The 16,440-nt window shown below is 41.0% G+C and overlaps 3 protein-coding genes across 9 annotated transcripts in view; 1 reads left to right on the forward strand and 2 right to left on the reverse strand.

The window, feature by feature from the left end:
• TECPR1 (tectonin beta-propeller repeat containing 1) overlaps positions 1-4,291 on the forward strand; it is a 30,259-nt gene extending 25,968 nt beyond the window's left edge. For all 3 annotated transcript variants that reach the window (XM_074840540.1, XM_074840541.1, XM_074840542.1), the window contains 4 exons: positions 76-168; positions 898-1,004; positions 1,468-1,587; positions 2,241-4,291. In XM_074840540.1, coding sequence (XP_074696641.1) covers positions 76-168; positions 898-1,004; positions 1,468-1,587; positions 2,241-2,378 — 458 coding nt within the window. In that variant the 3' untranslated portion in view covers positions 2,379-4,291. The remainder of the gene's footprint in view (positions 1-75; positions 169-897; positions 1,005-1,467; positions 1,588-2,240) is intronic.
• The window catches only part of LMTK2 (lemur tyrosine kinase 2), a 77,110-nt gene that overhangs the window by 20,913 nt on the left and 39,757 nt on the right, over positions 1-16,440 (reverse strand). The window contains exons 14-15 of one of the 2 annotated variants that reach the window (XR_012625213.1): positions 16,209-16,334; positions 5,832-5,943 (exon numbers count right to left, since the gene is read on the reverse strand). Coding sequence is in view for 1 of the 2 variants with exons in the window: in XM_074840538.1 (XP_074696639.1) it covers positions 16,306-16,334 (29 nt within the window). In the remaining variant the exon portion in view is untranslated. Of the gene's footprint in view, positions 1-5,831; positions 5,944-12,299; positions 16,335-16,440 lie in introns of those variants that run through there. The other variant, XM_074840538.1, reaches the window with a different exon arrangement.
• BHLHA15 (basic helix-loop-helix family member a15) lies at positions 6,375-14,731 on the reverse strand. 4 transcript variants are annotated; one of them, XM_074840546.1, is made up of 6 exons: positions 14,647-14,731; positions 11,553-12,268; positions 10,737-10,909; positions 10,036-10,186; positions 9,120-9,273; positions 6,375-7,820 (listed from the first exon to the last, which is right to left on the reverse strand). In XM_074840546.1, the coding sequence occupies exon 6, from the start codon at positions 7,796-7,798 to the stop codon at positions 7,292-7,294; it is 507 nt and encodes a 168-aa protein (XP_074696647.1). In that variant the 5' UTR covers positions 7,799-7,820; positions 9,120-9,273; positions 10,036-10,186; positions 10,737-10,909; positions 11,553-12,268; positions 14,647-14,731; the 3' UTR covers positions 6,375-7,291. The 4 variants fall into 4 exon arrangements, with proteins under 4 accessions (XP_074696647.1, XP_074696646.1, XP_074696648.1 ...); XM_074840545.1 differs by lacking the exon at positions 9,120-9,273; XM_074840547.1 differs by lacking the exons at positions 9,120-9,273; positions 10,036-10,186.

The raw sequence follows: 16,440 nt of genomic DNA on the forward strand, positions 1-16,440 counted from the left end.
CTGCAGACATTTCCAAGACTTCTCATACATAATTCTGTTTTCTCAATGTTTTACTCAAGTATTTCTAACTTTTAGGTGACTGTTGGTACCATATTCCTTCACCTCAAAAACAAAAGCTAAAACAAGTCTCAGTAGGACGAACATCTGTGTTTGTGTTGGATAAAAATGGTAAGGATTCTTAAAAATTACTGATCAGTATTACAAAAAATAAATTAGTATACATCAGATTGATTTAAAAAGGAGAGACTAATTCAGAACTGCTGCAGACAGATTACTATTGCTCCGAGTAGTATTTCATATTCAGACAGATGGAGGATGGAGTAGGCAGCCCGCTTCATTACTAGTTTTGAAGACTTGGGTTTTGTTATATAGTGCCCTGGGTAGCAACAATCCAGCATCTGTGCTGTTACTTGGGAGGGGGATGGGATGGGGGGAAGAGATAGATGAATCTCAAAGAAGAGAATTGCATGGAAGGATTTGTCTGAAACCCTAGAACATGTGAAAGTGAAGAATACCTTCCTGTTGCAAATCATTGCAAGTTAAATAATGAAGCATCTTTTTGAAAAGAAACAAGCCTTTAACACCAGTCTCCTTCAGAGATCTTAACTTCATTTGCTTTACTTCTCTAGTGCATAGTTCTTTATATGAATATTCTTCCCCAATAAATTTTACAAAATAAACTATTTGCTGGTTTCCAGAAAAGTTATAAAGAATACCTATAGAAATACAAATTCCAAAGTAGGAACTTCATTGTCCTTCCCTGTAACACATTAGTCAAAACCACAATGCATTTCCACAGAACACAGAAGGTATTAACTGCTGATTTGTTCTGTTGTTTACTAGCACTTTATACAAAGCAGACATCCCAAGCTGTAACCAGGACTATTTATTTTATAGGCAATCTTTGGTACCGGCAAGGTATCACACCAAGCTACCCTCAAGGGTCTACATGGGATCATGTTTCAAATAATATCCGTAAAATGTCTGTAGGGCCCCTGGACCAGGTGTGTATTAAGCTTCCTTGTATCTCATTAGTTTATTAAAAATTATGCTTAACATACTTTTGTAGTAAAGTTAAATGTTCTTCAGGATTATTTTTGTTTAACTTTATTCCACAAGGCGATTGTCTCAATGCTGGAATCCTGATAGCAAGACAGAAATCATGCCAATGAAACAGTGATACAGCCAGCCTTTTGCTGTAAAAAGCCTTATTATATTTTTTCTTTTTTTTAACAAGGCTATTTTATATATTTAATTTCTTTCCTGCCAAGTCTTACTGTCTGGCAATGTTTTAATTATAACACTGGTATCTAGTTGTTTGTTTGGGGGTGTCTCTGACTAGATTAGAACAGTTTTGGCCTATTCAAAATCAAGATGAATTTCTGAAAGTGATCAGACTTAGAATTCTCATGTCTGGAAAGAGCAGCATGAAGAGCACATTTTATTGCCTCTCTTTGCTTTCTTGAGGTCTGGGTGATAGCTGACAAAGTGCAAGGAAGTCATAGTCTGAGCTGTGGGACCGTCTGCCATCGGACTGGTGTTCAGCCAATGATGCCTAAAGGCCTCTCATGGGATTATGGTATTGGGGTAAGTGCTGGGGGGCAAAATACTGCCTAAAAGTTGTGTATCCAAATACCCATGGGAAAGTAAAGTGCCATCCTGCTCCAGCTGGCCAGCTTTCTAAAGCTTGCATATACCTTTGTTCTTCAGTTTTAGGTTCCTTTAAGTTAATATAATGGGTTATGCAATTATAGCTGGGAAATCATTTATTTGTATTTGACAAGTATTCTTTTTAAATAGAAAGTTATAATGGAAAAATCAGTAAAGTAAGTACCATTTTTTAAAAATTGATTCCTTCCAAGTCTCTGTCTGCTTATACCTCGTTGTTGTTCCCTGTATTACCCTCAGTGTTTTGAGAAAGGCTATTTCAAGGTTTTGGCCCATTTAAGTTGATGGAAAACCTGCAGTGGCTCTGTTATGAATGCCTGATCCTACTAATCTCAGTTCCCTCTAACAAAAATAATCCTGGAGTTTACTACCTATATACCTCCCTGTCAGGGAGGTATGTTGTGTCCTGTTCTGTTCTGTTTTACAGGGAGCCTTTTCTCTGATCCAGCCCAGAGCAGGATTACTTTCCACATGAAAAAATAGTATAAAACTAGTAGTGTACATAAAGCATCACATCAGATACTGTAATTGCAGGGTGATGGTTCTCCTTTTCCGTTACCAATCTTTTACAGGGTGGATGGGAGCACATCACAGTCAGAGGAAATGCAACTGAAGCATCTAGGGTCTCTGTGCATGACACTTCTGAGGAAAACCCTGCAGTATCAAAGGATTTAGAAGATGAGGAGAGTAAAGGGAAAACAGAACAGTAAAACCCCTCTGATGGTCAGTGAAAGTCAAGAATTGGACAGAAATGCTGTTAATTGTTGTCACCATCTACATGTTGCAAACAAGCAGTAGTCAATATAATTTAAAAAGAAACTAAATGTCTATTGCCTGGAGAGAAAAACATGTCCTTTTTGTGCTACTAATATATCTTACTGAACTGGAATTTGCAATGGGGTGTTTTAAATACCGATTTCTTCTACTACATCACGTGTAAAATGTGGCTTGATAGAGCTAATAGTTTTGTCAAAGCAGGCAAGCTTTTTAGCCAATGTATTTCTGACCCTTTACCATAGCTGCTATACAACCATACAAATGTGAATATCTTTGCAGATGGTCACTACATTTACTTATTTATGAATATTACAGTTCCCTACGTTTTTCTCGTATTTAGATTCATATTTGAGCAGAGATGAAGATGTCATACCAATTTAAATGAATTAAAGGCAAACATAACTGGTCCTAATTGTACAAGCATTTTTACATGCACGTAACTCTGCTTATGTGAGTCGTGGTAAGCATGTAGCTTGGGTTATGCTATTCTTGCTCCCATCAGTGAAATTAAATTCTATACAACTCAGCTTAGGGTGCAGTCACCAGTAAGGGCCAATTTTTGCTACCTTTGCTCACAGTGAGTAATACTTTAATCAACAAGCGGAACCACTGGTTTCAGTGAGACTATGTGGAGAGCATGGACCTATTCAGTCTAAAAGAGTGACAAAGTTGTATTCAAAATTGTTAGTCCAAATGGTGGTAGCTTATGTTTGTCTCCATCTTAACTGGAGCCATGCTAACTGCAGTATACAGATGCCTACCTAGTGAGGTTGGAAGGCACCAGACACTGGAGGAGTTTGGCTGTGTTCCAGATCATTGTAAATTATGCTTTCATAGTGTAAAAGACAATAGGAGGTCTTTAAGATTCTGACTTCACAGTGGCAGGAATGCAGAAAAACTTTACTGGTTATCAGTGGAGTTTGCCAACGTATACTAACGTGGGTTTGGAATAAAGCTCTGCTCTTTGTTTTTAGTATGTGATGGATTCATCCTTTCTTCCAACAAAAAAACCCACTTCTTATTCTCAAAAAAAGCTTTTTTTCCTGTCTTATCATAATTGGACCATGACATGAAATTATTATTTGAAATCTAGTCCTTGGGAAGTGCTGAAAAAGCCTCTCCTGATAGCTTCAGGAAGGCACAACATTTTTCCCCTGGCAGCCGTTTACATTAATTTTTCCTCTGTGTGTGTGACTGTATATGGAGTTATTTTTATATAATGAGCAGTGTGGTGTGTCTCAGTACTGTATTTGTAGAAGTAAAACTTATGTGTGCACGTATTTAAAGAATATATTTGGTACTTTAATGCCAAGAAAAGCACTGTTTCCCAGTCCAAATGTGAATGAAGATTGAAGATGCTCTACTGTTTTAAAAAAACCTCTTGATTTCTGGTTTATACATACGTTGTGGGAGTACCATAAATAACATGTTTGCATTAATTACCGTAATATGTTTTGCATAACTTGCACAGTATCTTGTCCAAATAAATAACTTTATGTATTTTTAGAGAATTATTAGGATTGTATTTTCTCTGCATCATATAAAATATTTTTTCTTTTAATAGTGTTTATATTCAACAATCAAACTGATTTCATACAATAAGCTTTATAATGTACCTTTGCATTTTCCCCTACATTGCCAAGTTTCACTTACTTTACTGTAAAAAGCTGAGTTTAAGTGAACGAAAGATAAATTACGTTTGAGTACTAAGTGTTTGCCTTCTGAAACTATTATTTAGAAAATTAATTTAAAAATACAATGTCATTGTTGTGGCTAGTTAAAATAAGGAAAAGTGACTTTAAATTGAAGCAGTTTTGAAAAATAAATGTAATTTATCAGAAAAAAATGCTTATGAAATCCCTTTTGACAAGTCCAAGAAAGCAGCACTTCACAGCAAATAACCATTGTGGAACTAGCAGTTGTTACTCCATTAAAATGCCTATGTCCTGTGCCTGACTACTCCTCAGGGGTTGCTCTGTTCAGAGACAGGGTAACCTTCACGTGTCTCTTCTGCTACTGTATTTATAGCTAAATATTACATGCCATTTGGGGCTTAGTATTTGAAATGCTTCTTTGCAGGAAGTCATGTCAGAAATACACTGCCACAAGCATTTAAACTCTCCCTTTCTAACAGCTAATATCAGTTATAATGGATTCTTAAAGTGATGTGCAATTCTTTATCAATTACACTGTTAAAATACCATTTTTCCAACTCACTAGTTTGCTTCCTCTACCAAAGTAACCACATAGCACTTCAAACATGGCTATCCCAAAAAACCACTTAGTAGCTGGAAACTCAGATCTCCCTTATAATGCACTGGTCTAGCAGACTAATGACCTTTAAAGAATCCTACAAAAAATTATGTTTATCTAAAAGTGCTTATTTACTGTATGAGTGCATCATTTACTGTATGAGACAAAGAACCACAGCCTTTAGGCTGAAGCCATCTAGTCAAACCCTCCGTATGGCTAATAGGATCAGGTTGCTCCAAGCCATGTCCAGCCGATCTCAGACCCCTCCAAGGAGAGCAGTTCCACAGCACCCGGCTGGCGCTGGTATCTGAGGCCACCACCGGGGCAGAGCCTCCGTGCTGCCCACACGTGGGCAGCAGCGTCCCTGCCCTGGGGCAGAGGCCCGGGATATGACCCAGTACCAGGTATCCCGCCCTGCAGTGCCTCAACGCAGGCTCCGAGCTGTCCCTCGCAGAGCTGCCGGGCCGCTCCGTCCCTCTCCGCAGCAGCTGCAGCCCAGGGGGGCCGAGGCGGAGCCGCACTCCCGCCCAGCCGCCTCAGGAGCGGCGCCGCCGCCCGGCTGCTCTCGCGAGAGGCCGAGCCCGCCAAAATGCCTCACGGCCGCTGTCCCGCGGCCCCCCCGCCCGCTCCGCGGCGCCCACCGCTCCCGGCGACGCTTCCCCTCCCGGGTCCCTCCTGGCCCCGCCGCTCGCCACGGCCCAGGCGGCTCCCCCACCTCCGGGGAGGCCTAGCAGGGCAAGGGCGTGTCCCACAGTTGAAACGGCTACACGACCCTGCCCGGCTTCTCCCCGGGGCTGCTGGTAATATGTAAAATATATAAAAGTGCAGGTACCCCAGCAATGCCCTTTGGTACCTGAATCCATGTAGTGCACACGCAGCCATGTACAGGACACTGCCTCCAGCCCGCCTCAGCGCTGAGCTGCTGGCACCACCACTGTGCCCCCAGCCCTGTGCCCAGCCGGGGGTTACAGCCAAATAAAGCCCAGGCCCACCACAGGCAGCTGCTCCTGCTCCAGGACACCTGCTGCCATCCCACGTACAGGTGGGCCTGGTCTTACCACAAGCCCGTCAGGCCCTGTTTGCATTGACCTACATCGTGAGAAATGACCAAATAACATTCAGCATACTTTTACCTGAAGAGACGCTAAGTAGAACAATTGAAAGAAAATGCCTTGGTGGTACTGATTCCTCCCATTATAATCAGACAACATATAAATACGTCAAGAGCTTCACCAACAGGAGCAGCTGTTGAATGAATAAGATACAGCACCGTTACGTCAAGTCAAATCTAGAACAGACTACATAATAACTTTCATTAACACTTGACTACTACCAGGGCTAATCACAACTATTTCAGTGTGAAAACAGTTTGGGAACTAAGAAAAGCCCAAGTTGAGGCAAGATCCAAATAATTTCTATCTCCAGCTGAGACGCCAGAGTCTACCTTTGCTATGCACACCACAGAGCGACAGCCATCCTGCCAGCATAGGACTGCAGGGATGTGGGCAGGAAGAGCTGTAGCACTGGGGCTCCATCGGCAGCGCAGGTCCAACTGAGGGCACCTCAGCTCGTTCTTCAGAAGAAGAAAGGAGAGATCCTTAGTGACATAAAACTTTTTACAATAAGATGGGAAATGGAAAAAAAAAAGAAAAAGAAAAAGAAGAAAAAGCAGCTCATTTTCTTCTTTGAAGAGTTCCTGCTTCATTTATTATGTTTATAATACCAGAACCTAGCACTAACCCAGAAAGAATCCTGATCACATTACAGGCTTCAATAGCAAATAATTTGTCACTGGATAGATCACTGTCTAACTTATGACTATACTAAAGCATTATCATAGTTTTGGCAAAAATGTCATTTGTCCCTTATTATTTGCATTACAATAGCACCCAGAGACCCACTAAAGAAAACCTCCATGATGCTGGATGCTCTGGAAACATAGACCAGAAAATGTTCTTACTCTAGAGAGCTTACAATCTTAGATAGCTTTGTAGATGTTTATATTAACAAGTACTTTAAAAGTTGTTATGCTTTGCAAGGTTCAGAACTATCAGAACAGATCTAAAACATTCAAGATAAATATTCAGATTTGGTGGCCAATTTCCCATATGTGCCACTTCACTCATCAAATTAGTCAAATGTTGTCATCAATTTTAATTTCCTCCATAGCAGGATAGAGAAGAACAGAGTCACTGACAGGTTGGTGAACAGTGCTACAGCCAAGATTCTCAACAAGCTTGAATGAACTTGGGTGACGTAGGCCTTAAATGCTCAACTCACAACCCTTTCAGAGAGGGTAATTTTCAGAAATTACTAATCTTTACTTTCAAGTCAACTACAGTGTTATAGGATAGGTTTCCAGACCACACAAATATATCCATTAAGCTCTGAAAAATTCTTACCATTTAAGGTAATTTTTTAATGTGCTGTAAAACTATAACGATGAGTATTACCTGTTTGTCTTTTTAAGAAAAAATAGAGGATAGCCAGAGGCAAAAACAATCACTTAAAACATCTACGTACTGACATGTATTATCAGGCAAGAAGGAAAAAGAATGACAGTAGTAGCTAACTGTAGGTGTTCTGGTTGAAGCTATGAATTTGTGGAATATTTCTGTAGATGTTCCTCATGATCATCATCCCCATGTTGCTGCTGATAATGCTGGTACATCTTGGACCCCCAGGCTCCCCCCATCCCTTCTGCTGCTGGAAAGTGTCCGTTGGACATATTGAGTATAATGGAGGTCAAGGATTTAATGTAATTTTTGGCTAGTGTGAGAGTCTCTATTTTGGAAAGTTTATTCTCTGCTCTCACATGAGGGATCACCTCCCGCAATGCCTGGAATGCGTTGTTGAGCTTGTGCATTCTCTGCCTCTCCCGCTCATTGCTTTCCAGTCTCCTCAAATGCCTGTCCTTACTGCTCCAAGGATGCTTGGCTCTGGCTGTGGCAATCTTGCTGCTCTCCTTGTTTCCCCCATTCCGCCTTTCCTTGCGACGCAAACATTTCACCAGTTCTTTTTTTCTCATTGCTGGCTCCTCAGAAAATGCTTCTTTGTCAACAGTATGCCTTTGCTTCTTTCGGTTGGTTTTAGTCTTCATGTTTTAAGCATCCATGTGCTTGCTGTAAAAACATGACACCAATATCTTTAACTGTTGCACAGTTCCATGCTGAACAAATGATCTGATGCAGATTTGTTTGCTATGTTTTTTACTTATTCACTACTGGAAAACCATCACTGGCTCTCAATTTAGTTATGTTTTTTTCTACAAGTTGGGAATGTTATTAGTCAAGGTGACCTGTGCAGATGAACAGAGGAGAAAATCCTTTTTTTAGAGAACAAGAGATCCTCCTTCAGCAGGAAGGAAGAGGTTGCAGAAGGAGCAGAGGCAAAGTGAATGGAACAACTGAAACAAAGATGCAGTGAATCACCTACTAGTGTCCTCACATATGGTAAGTCAAAGGAAAAAACAAGACACCTCTCTACTTTCTTATAAGTAGGCCTCCAAGTGGAGGCATTTCTCTCACTGCACATAAGAGAAAATGGCCTCCAAGCTGATCCCATCCTTCCTGTGGGAAAAGTGAACCACAACTCAAAAAGTATCAGGAGTACAATGTTCAGTTAAGCTCGATAACGCATTGCCTCTGTTTTTTGATCTCACATGCTTCTGTTTTCTCCCAGCTTTAGTTATCACACGTTATAATAAAACCATACACCGCCTCATTGTACGTATGCAGGCTTATGTGTGGGGTATTAGACAGAACCCTCAGGCTCTTCCTCAGAAAGTAATTTCTCCTTGAACTCCCTAGTAATTGCTCTCTGTAGAAATTGGTTTCCACTGTATTTATGAGCAGTCCACTAGAGGGAAACATGACACACTAACTCATACAGAAGCTCAAACCCCTAGCCAGCAACATGTTTTCACCCACAGCATTTCTGCATTCTGAGCTAGTCCCCACCACACACACAAAAAAAGCACTTTTGTCTTCTAACAACAATCAAATAATGGTGGGGCTTAATTGGAGTTTCGACCCCAGTTGTTCAACAGCAGCAGTATTTATTCTCCAGGTTATCCAAAAAGACACAGCAGTATTCCTTCCTCACATGTTAGCAAGGCAGATGACAGCATTGAAATTTTACCCTCCCTCAGCCCAGATTCTGTGCCAACACTACATCTGAAGACAGCAGCCTCACAGCAATCCCGCCCCTAACACCAATGATCAATGTTACTGAGACTCCATTTCCAAAATGCTTCCTTCCACTTTCTTCTAGTTCATGTAGTCACAGAAAGGTTTGGTCTTAAAAAAAAAAAAATCTTTTTACGCTGATATTGTTACATAGGAACAGTTAGACAGTTGGTGAGCCAATTAAAAACAAACCCTAGCCACAGGTGCTGGACTGTGCCAGTATAGGACATTAACCTTAGCCGGAGCAGGTGGTGAGCAATTCCTGGGTGTGCTGCCGTAAATATCACTTCCTCTCTCATTTCTTTAGAGACATCTTCAGCTGCTCGGCATTCACCATGACTCACTTCTCTGCCTTGTGAGGGCATCCTGGCCATCCCCAGGTTCCTTGCTACCAGAAAGACAACTTTGCCAGAAAGGACAGGAATTCACAAAGCAGTTTGGTTAGGGTAGCACCCAGGTGACAAATGCCAAGAGAAAGACAGCTCCAAAGAGCTTGTGTTGTGGGAGCCTAGAAGAAATGCTAGAGACACACAGGTATCTTAAGCAAGAAAATAGGACTAAATCCAAGCACTGGGTTTGTTTGTAACTCACTTGACAGAAAAGACATAACTGCAGGACAGAAAAGTAAAGGTGGACACATAGGAGACCAGTCAACCTCCTCCCTCCAGTGCAAAAAGCACTGCTGGGGAGAGCACAAAAGTAAGCAGCTGCTATCTGAGAGGAGAACAGCCTGCAGGACTTGGTGAAGAGGAGGTTCGTGGAGGCAGCCAGCAGAGAAAGCTGGAAGAAAACCCAAGAGAAAGGAAGCTTCAGCAAACTGTGGGAGCAAAGTAGATTCTGAAACTGCAGGCTGGGGGAAAGCAAATGGGATCACACAGGGTAAGAGGGTGCTTAGCTGGCCAAGGTTCGCTTTCTGACAGCTGCACACTGCTGTAACCCTGAGAAACTGCTTGATGGAGCCACAGCCAGGCTGCCGGGACTCCCAGGGAGGTGGCATGGGCACGCAAGAAAGAAGTGGAGATGGAGAGGGGATCAGGAACGACAGACTGGCATGGCCAAGAGAAACCAAAGCGAGAGCAGCCAAATAGAAACAAGTTCTCCACCCTCTGCACCCATCCATCGGGGCTGGCGTCCCTCCTCTGTGACTTACCGCCGCCACCAGCTGCCGAGAAGGTGCCTAGGGCCTGAGGGGCGACACAGCAGGGACCTGAGGGAAGCCAGGAGGAGCAGCAGGAGGGTCTGCGGGGGCAGCAGGGGCGCTGCCCGTCCCCTGGGCTGAGCCACGGTCTGTCAGCGGCAGTCTGTGAGGGAACCAGGACCCGCCTCAGGCCGGGGACAGCCTCAGGGACCAAGCGGGGCAGCGCGGACAGGAGCCCGCAGGCCGGCGCCGCGGCCCCCAGCCCCGCCAGGCAGGCGGAGGGCGGCCCCGCTGCCCGCCGCGACACGTCGCTTTAGCGGCGGGGGCGGGTCCGGGCGCGAGCTCCGCGCCTCAGCCGGCGGCCCCCAGCGCAGCGGGCGGGGAGGGGAGGGGCACCCCCGCATCGGGCATCGGGGCGAAGCGCCGGAGCCCGGCCGAGGAGCCCGGCGGGGGCACGGGACAGCCAGGGATTGCCATTACCCCGTCACCCCCCGGGAGGGGGACAGCAGCCAGCACGAGGCTCCGGGGTTCTGGATGGTCACAGGGCTCTCGGTGACAACAAAATGGCGGGGGGGGTTGTGGTGTGGGGGGGGGGTGTGAGCGCTGTCAGCCAGCACTGCAGCAGTGCCAGTGTGGAGGCGCTGGCACCAGGCTGATGGACGCTAAGCCTCGCAGGTCAACGTCACTACGGGAGGGGTCAGTCCAGTACGTACTTCAGCAGGTGGAGTGTCCTCGGGTGGAGGAGGATAAAGCCTGGCTCAACTCTGCTCTGCCAAGGATGGCTGCAAGCAGTTGGTGCTAATTGCTCTGAGGGGCCTCAGACAAGGACGGAATTTTTGCACCTGTGATGGTACATCCCGGGGAGGGCAGAGAAACCCGCAGACACCTGTGGGAGCCAAAGATAAGAAAGCTGAGACACTTTACAGACAAACCACTAAAGCCAAGTCAAGTCCTTATATGAAAAAAGACTCAGAGTTCATGGAAAGGACGCTAAGAGACACCTCTTCAGCAGCTACTAGGGACCACCACAGACCACCAAAAACCCCCATGGAAGCCCCTCAGAGACCCTTCCCCAAATTTCAGTACACTTGAGCAATGTATTAACATATGCACTAGTTTTCCTGGAAATAGGCAGGTACTTCTCAGAAATTACATGAATATTCATTTCTTTTATTGTCTTTTGTCTTTCGGTGTGCACGTTAGGTAGAATGATCCCCTGTGCATCCAGCAATGGAGAATGACTGCCTTCTAAAACTTCGAACTAAATCTTAGGGGGTTCTTTTGAGACCAAATTTACAGTAACACCAAGGGCTGTGCAAGATATCATTCCACCTGTGGGAAGAAGGCCCACAGGACAAAGGACTTGATCCCTCGCAAGAAGGCTGCTGATGATAAAGACTGCAAGCACTCAAATTCTTTGATAATAGGTTCTATATAAGAAGATCAATTTAGTGCATGGGATCTTTTACATCTGTTCTCAATAACGACCAGAGTCTTGCTCAAGTTTCAGCCCAGTAGTTACATTTTACCTAATGAAGTGAAGTCATCTTGATAGCAGTTTCTCATTCCCAGGTCTGAACAGTTGCCAGGACTCAGAAAAGCCGCAGTATGATGTGGGGACTTCCACAACAGCCTCCATGAACTACTGACATTGCTGCCATGTGTCATCAACACCTTAATGGTTAACAAGTTAAGAGAAAAAACCAGCACTCTCCTCCTGCCTCAGTGTCCAGGAGGAAACAGTCTTAATCTCATGTGAAAGAAGCTACCAAAACATTTACCTGGTGATCTTAGGTCCATTCAGCACATGCACTTAAGATTAAAAAAACCCAAAAAAACAAAAAACAAAACACAAAAAACTCAAACAAACAAGAAAATCATGTTCTAGAAACAAATTCAGTGAATACTAAGAAAATGTATTAACCTGTTTTCTGGAGGGTACTCACAAATTTTGAAATCTCCATTCTTCCTACAGATGCTTAATTCTAGGATTAAAAGCAATATTCAGGTTTTAGAATTACACTGCCTGTATTTCAAGTATTGCTTCTCTACTGACTGTGTACACACATTACCTGAAGCTCACACAAGGATGATACTAGAAGAAATTAAAGGTGACTACACTATTTAGCGTAGACTTATCTGCTGGGACTGTAGCTTTGAGCTTTTGGTACTTTCTCAACCTCTGGACACTAACAAATATATCTTAGAGTAGAACTATACTGTGGACATGATCCATTGCTGGCATCTGTTTAAGAATGAACAAACAGACAAAGAGATTATAAATATATAACTGTATTTTATTTTTAATATTAAATATTTTTAAATTACAAGCAGTTTCTTGAATCACACTATGCATGATAATCAATATACAGTAGAAATTACAATTTAAAAATGTACACAATTTAAAGACATTTTGACCTGAAATTTCATTAACTATGATATATTGCCATAAACCTCATACCTGTATTAAATTACAATAGGAAAACCTCATACCTATGATTTTGTTACATAGTTTCTCATTTACAAATAGAATTAAACATTATATATACACACACATCAGTACCATTTATCATTTAAGTTACACCTACATCTGTGCAAGTTCAAACAATTTCATAAACAAAACTAACTGTAAGTCATATTCAAGTTTCTGAAAAACAGGCTGCTGGTATTACAAATACTTATTTTCAATAAGTTTATATGATGTTTGACTCTCCTCTAGATTTTTTCCAGTCTTGTACCAAAACCATTAACATACAATGATATTTCTGTATGACTTAAAGCTGAAGTAATTTTGTACACTCCATTCTTATTTAAGGCTATTTCTTATAAGGCTAATATACTTGGATTCCACCTTTCACCAACTCCAACAAAAATAGCCATGTCACTAACACCTGACAATGCTGACATTTTAGCATAGTGCTTAATCATAAAAAAAAGTCTTTCTACCAACGAGCCTCCTCATGAAAAAGATTAAGTACTACATAAAAATCTGCTAAAAATACTGATAAAAAGAATGAGGCTTAAATGGCTTTCATTAGTGCATCAATAAGGATATGAAAAAATGTTTAATCTGTTCATTTCCATGAAAATGGCAGTTTCCATAAATGCAGTTATACACGCAACATATCTGCAGCTTGGGGATTTGGGAGAGTACAGGTGTTCCCATTAAAACTGGACACTCTTCTTGCTCTGTTGGCTTCTCACTACAGATCCTCATTTTTAAACAACCTTCCTTAGGTGGGAGAAATCAGATCTTTTAAATAGCTTTAGTAGCCAAATTGAGACAATGCCTTCATTATTCAAATAATCAAGGTATTCTACTAGAGAAGGAATTAAAATGTAACCAGTCCTCATAATAAACCATTGAAAATAGATACATGTACTTCTAAAACGAAAACCATGCTTATGTAGCTAGTGCAAGAAATTACATATAGTTTAATGAATGATTTCTAACAAATCCCCTTATTATAATGCAACATGTTGGAATTACTGATTCGTTTTCATTGTGCCACTGACTGCTAAGCAGATATTCAAATATTGCTAGTAGTTGATCAGATTTTTAACTATAAATTTTTCCAAAAAGACCTTTTATATTATTGCAATCCAGCCTTCTGGATTACTGAAATTAAAATTCATGTTTAAGTGAGGTTAGTCAACTTTAAATATTTCTTTCTCTTCATTGTACAGCTAAAAAGGACATTACCTTGCTTAATATCATCCACACCCCAGATCGTTTTGGAAAAAATGCTCCTTTGGCAATTCATTAGCAATCACTCCATTTGGACAAAGGAGTAAGCTTTCACTTCCCGTGTAAGATTTTCTTTAAACACGGGTAAAGAATAAAAAAAAAAAAATCTAGACTTCCATCAAGCTAATGGAATTCCTGGTGTGCAAGATGAACATCTGATTTTCCAGAATTATAAGAAAGAAAATGCACAACCAATTTGTAACTTCTGGAGTATAAGCTTTTATTTAACCTTGGACTATATTTTAAAATCAAATGATTCAAAGTTAAGGCTGAACTCCAGGTCTGACAGATTTTTCACCACACAAGGCAGATAAGCCCACACATTCCTTGCAGACCATTATGGAGTTTCATTCTTACTATGGTGAGAATCACAGAAGACAGATGAGATACCTTAAATCTAGCTGTATCAAGGAGTTTAATGTGGGAATTATGGAATTTCTAAGCAATAATTTGTATACAAAGTCTATGGACTCTATTTTAAAATATTGAGTAGCAGCACACAGCTTCCTTAAACCCTCTACAGTATATACTGTAAGCCTGTATTAAGAACTACTTGGCTTTGCCTCTTAAATCATATTTTGGGAGAAGTCCATGAAATACTCAGTTCCTCACTTATACTGAAGAACAGTTCTGATTAAGTCTGAACCTGAGTGCCTCATCAGAAAAAGTTATCCCAACAATACATTGGCAACTTTAAATAACATTATAACTAAATCACATTCCCTTTTGATCGGTATGGAAACCATTCTGGTTAAGGGCTAAACAACAATGCTGGAAAAAGCAGCAATTAACATACTCCTGTCACTTTAAAATATACTTAAAATCAAAATGAATAGAGAGGTATACAAAAACAAACTTTACACATCTGAAAATACCTAGTCCTCCCATACTTCACGTGATGAAAATTCTCTGGTGACTGGATCTGAACACAGAGCACCTGGACCACCATTATACTGAAGCACTGCCAAAAGAGCCACTAAAACATAAAGTACTTAGTAGTTTAGTACATTTGTATTTTAGTGTCCTATAATACAAAGCCAGGTAAACTGCTCCTATCAGTATTTCCTACAGATCCACAGCTGCATAAGGCATTCCAAGAGGTCAGGGATGTGTTTCTCAGCTGAACTCACTTTGGAGTAATAATTAAGGATTTTTTTTTTCCCAAGCAGTTTAAAGGATTAAACTAGCATAAATGCATGGTAGAATATGAAGGTTAAAACCACTCACGTTGTATTCCCTTCCCTACAGACAGCTTCAGAGTAAACTTTATTATACTGCATCTTTTGGTCAGTATGCATTTCAAGACGTACCATGGAGCCTTGCAGACATCTTAAAATACGTCTGGCCTTATAAAGGGTGCAAAATTGGGCATTAACCATTAATCTAATTCTTAATTGTCATGACATTACCGAGAGGTAGATTTACCACAGGCCTCTGAATGGCAGCCCCAATCTGCAGTCAGCAGAAGAGTGAGCTTCAAAATTCACAGAATGTACAACTGAAGGGCCAAGTGTGCCCGAATCCAGTCTATTGAAATTAGTCTTTTTATAAAATTCATAAATTCCACGGTTTTGTACAGCCAATTTTTCCTCTTCTCTCTCCAAGGCAGAAATTGTAGTAAAAACTGGAAGGCCCTTAATTATGATATAGTCAGATGCTATTACAGTTTAAGCAGTCAGTAGGATCATATTCAGGAAATAAGAGACATTATCTCTTTCATCTAAAAATTCCAGAGTATATCACATATTCTTTTCCAGTTTCCTATAAAACATGAACACTAACAATCAACCTATAACCATTATAATTTAGAAATGGTACTGAATATAAGATTTCAGCAAGTCTAACATAACACTCAGAAGTTATGTACGTTTTACAAGTACCGTGCATAGCAAAGGCTACAAAAAGGACAAATTAAACTGGATAACTGGGCCAATTCAACTTGTCTTATTTTTCTTGAAAGATTTAAGATTTTGATTCTGTACATCATCAGGAAATAAAAGGAAGAGTAATCCATAGTGCAATTGTAATAAGCAAAGTAATATGTAGTGATATCTTTTTGAATAAATATGGCTCACTACTGATCAACTATCATTCATACAGTTTCAGCAACACAGCCACCTGTTGCACAGGACAGTTATACACAATTCTACAACAGGTGTATGTTCAACTAGATAATGAACTACATGGAAAAATATAAAAAGAATATTATACAATCTCATACATAAACCAGACTGTAGTGTAATTGCTTTACTTGTGTCTTAAGTTATCTGAAAAATACTTCAAGTACTTGAAAACAGCGGCAGAATCATCTTTCAATGAAAAGCAAAATTGCACTGATTTAAAAATACATTACAAAGTTAAATACACATTCAAATTAATGTCCTGATTTAACATTGCTTTCAGTGTTTACTTTCATTTCCTAGTACTTCTTGATTACCTGTGTTACTCCAGGAGGATCCAGAGTTTAGATAAAGAAGTTTCAGACACAAAGTCTGTGTGTTTTATATATGTAGTCCAAAGTAGTTTTAATTCATTTAATCTTTTTCTCCATCTTCACTGCTTCCTATTAGTAGAGAAAAGGTCAAAAGGTACAGTGAGATTCTTCGGCACAACTCTCACTTCTTTGCAAGACTTCCTAGAACTTGGCATTCTGCTGTTTCACACTTCCA

The sequence above is a fragment of the Strix aluco genome, chromosome 15, assembly GCF_031877795.1.
Source record: "Strix aluco isolate bStrAlu1 chromosome 15, bStrAlu1.hap1, whole genome shotgun sequence".
NCBI lineage: Eukaryota > Metazoa > Chordata > Aves > Strigiformes > Strigidae > Strix > Strix aluco.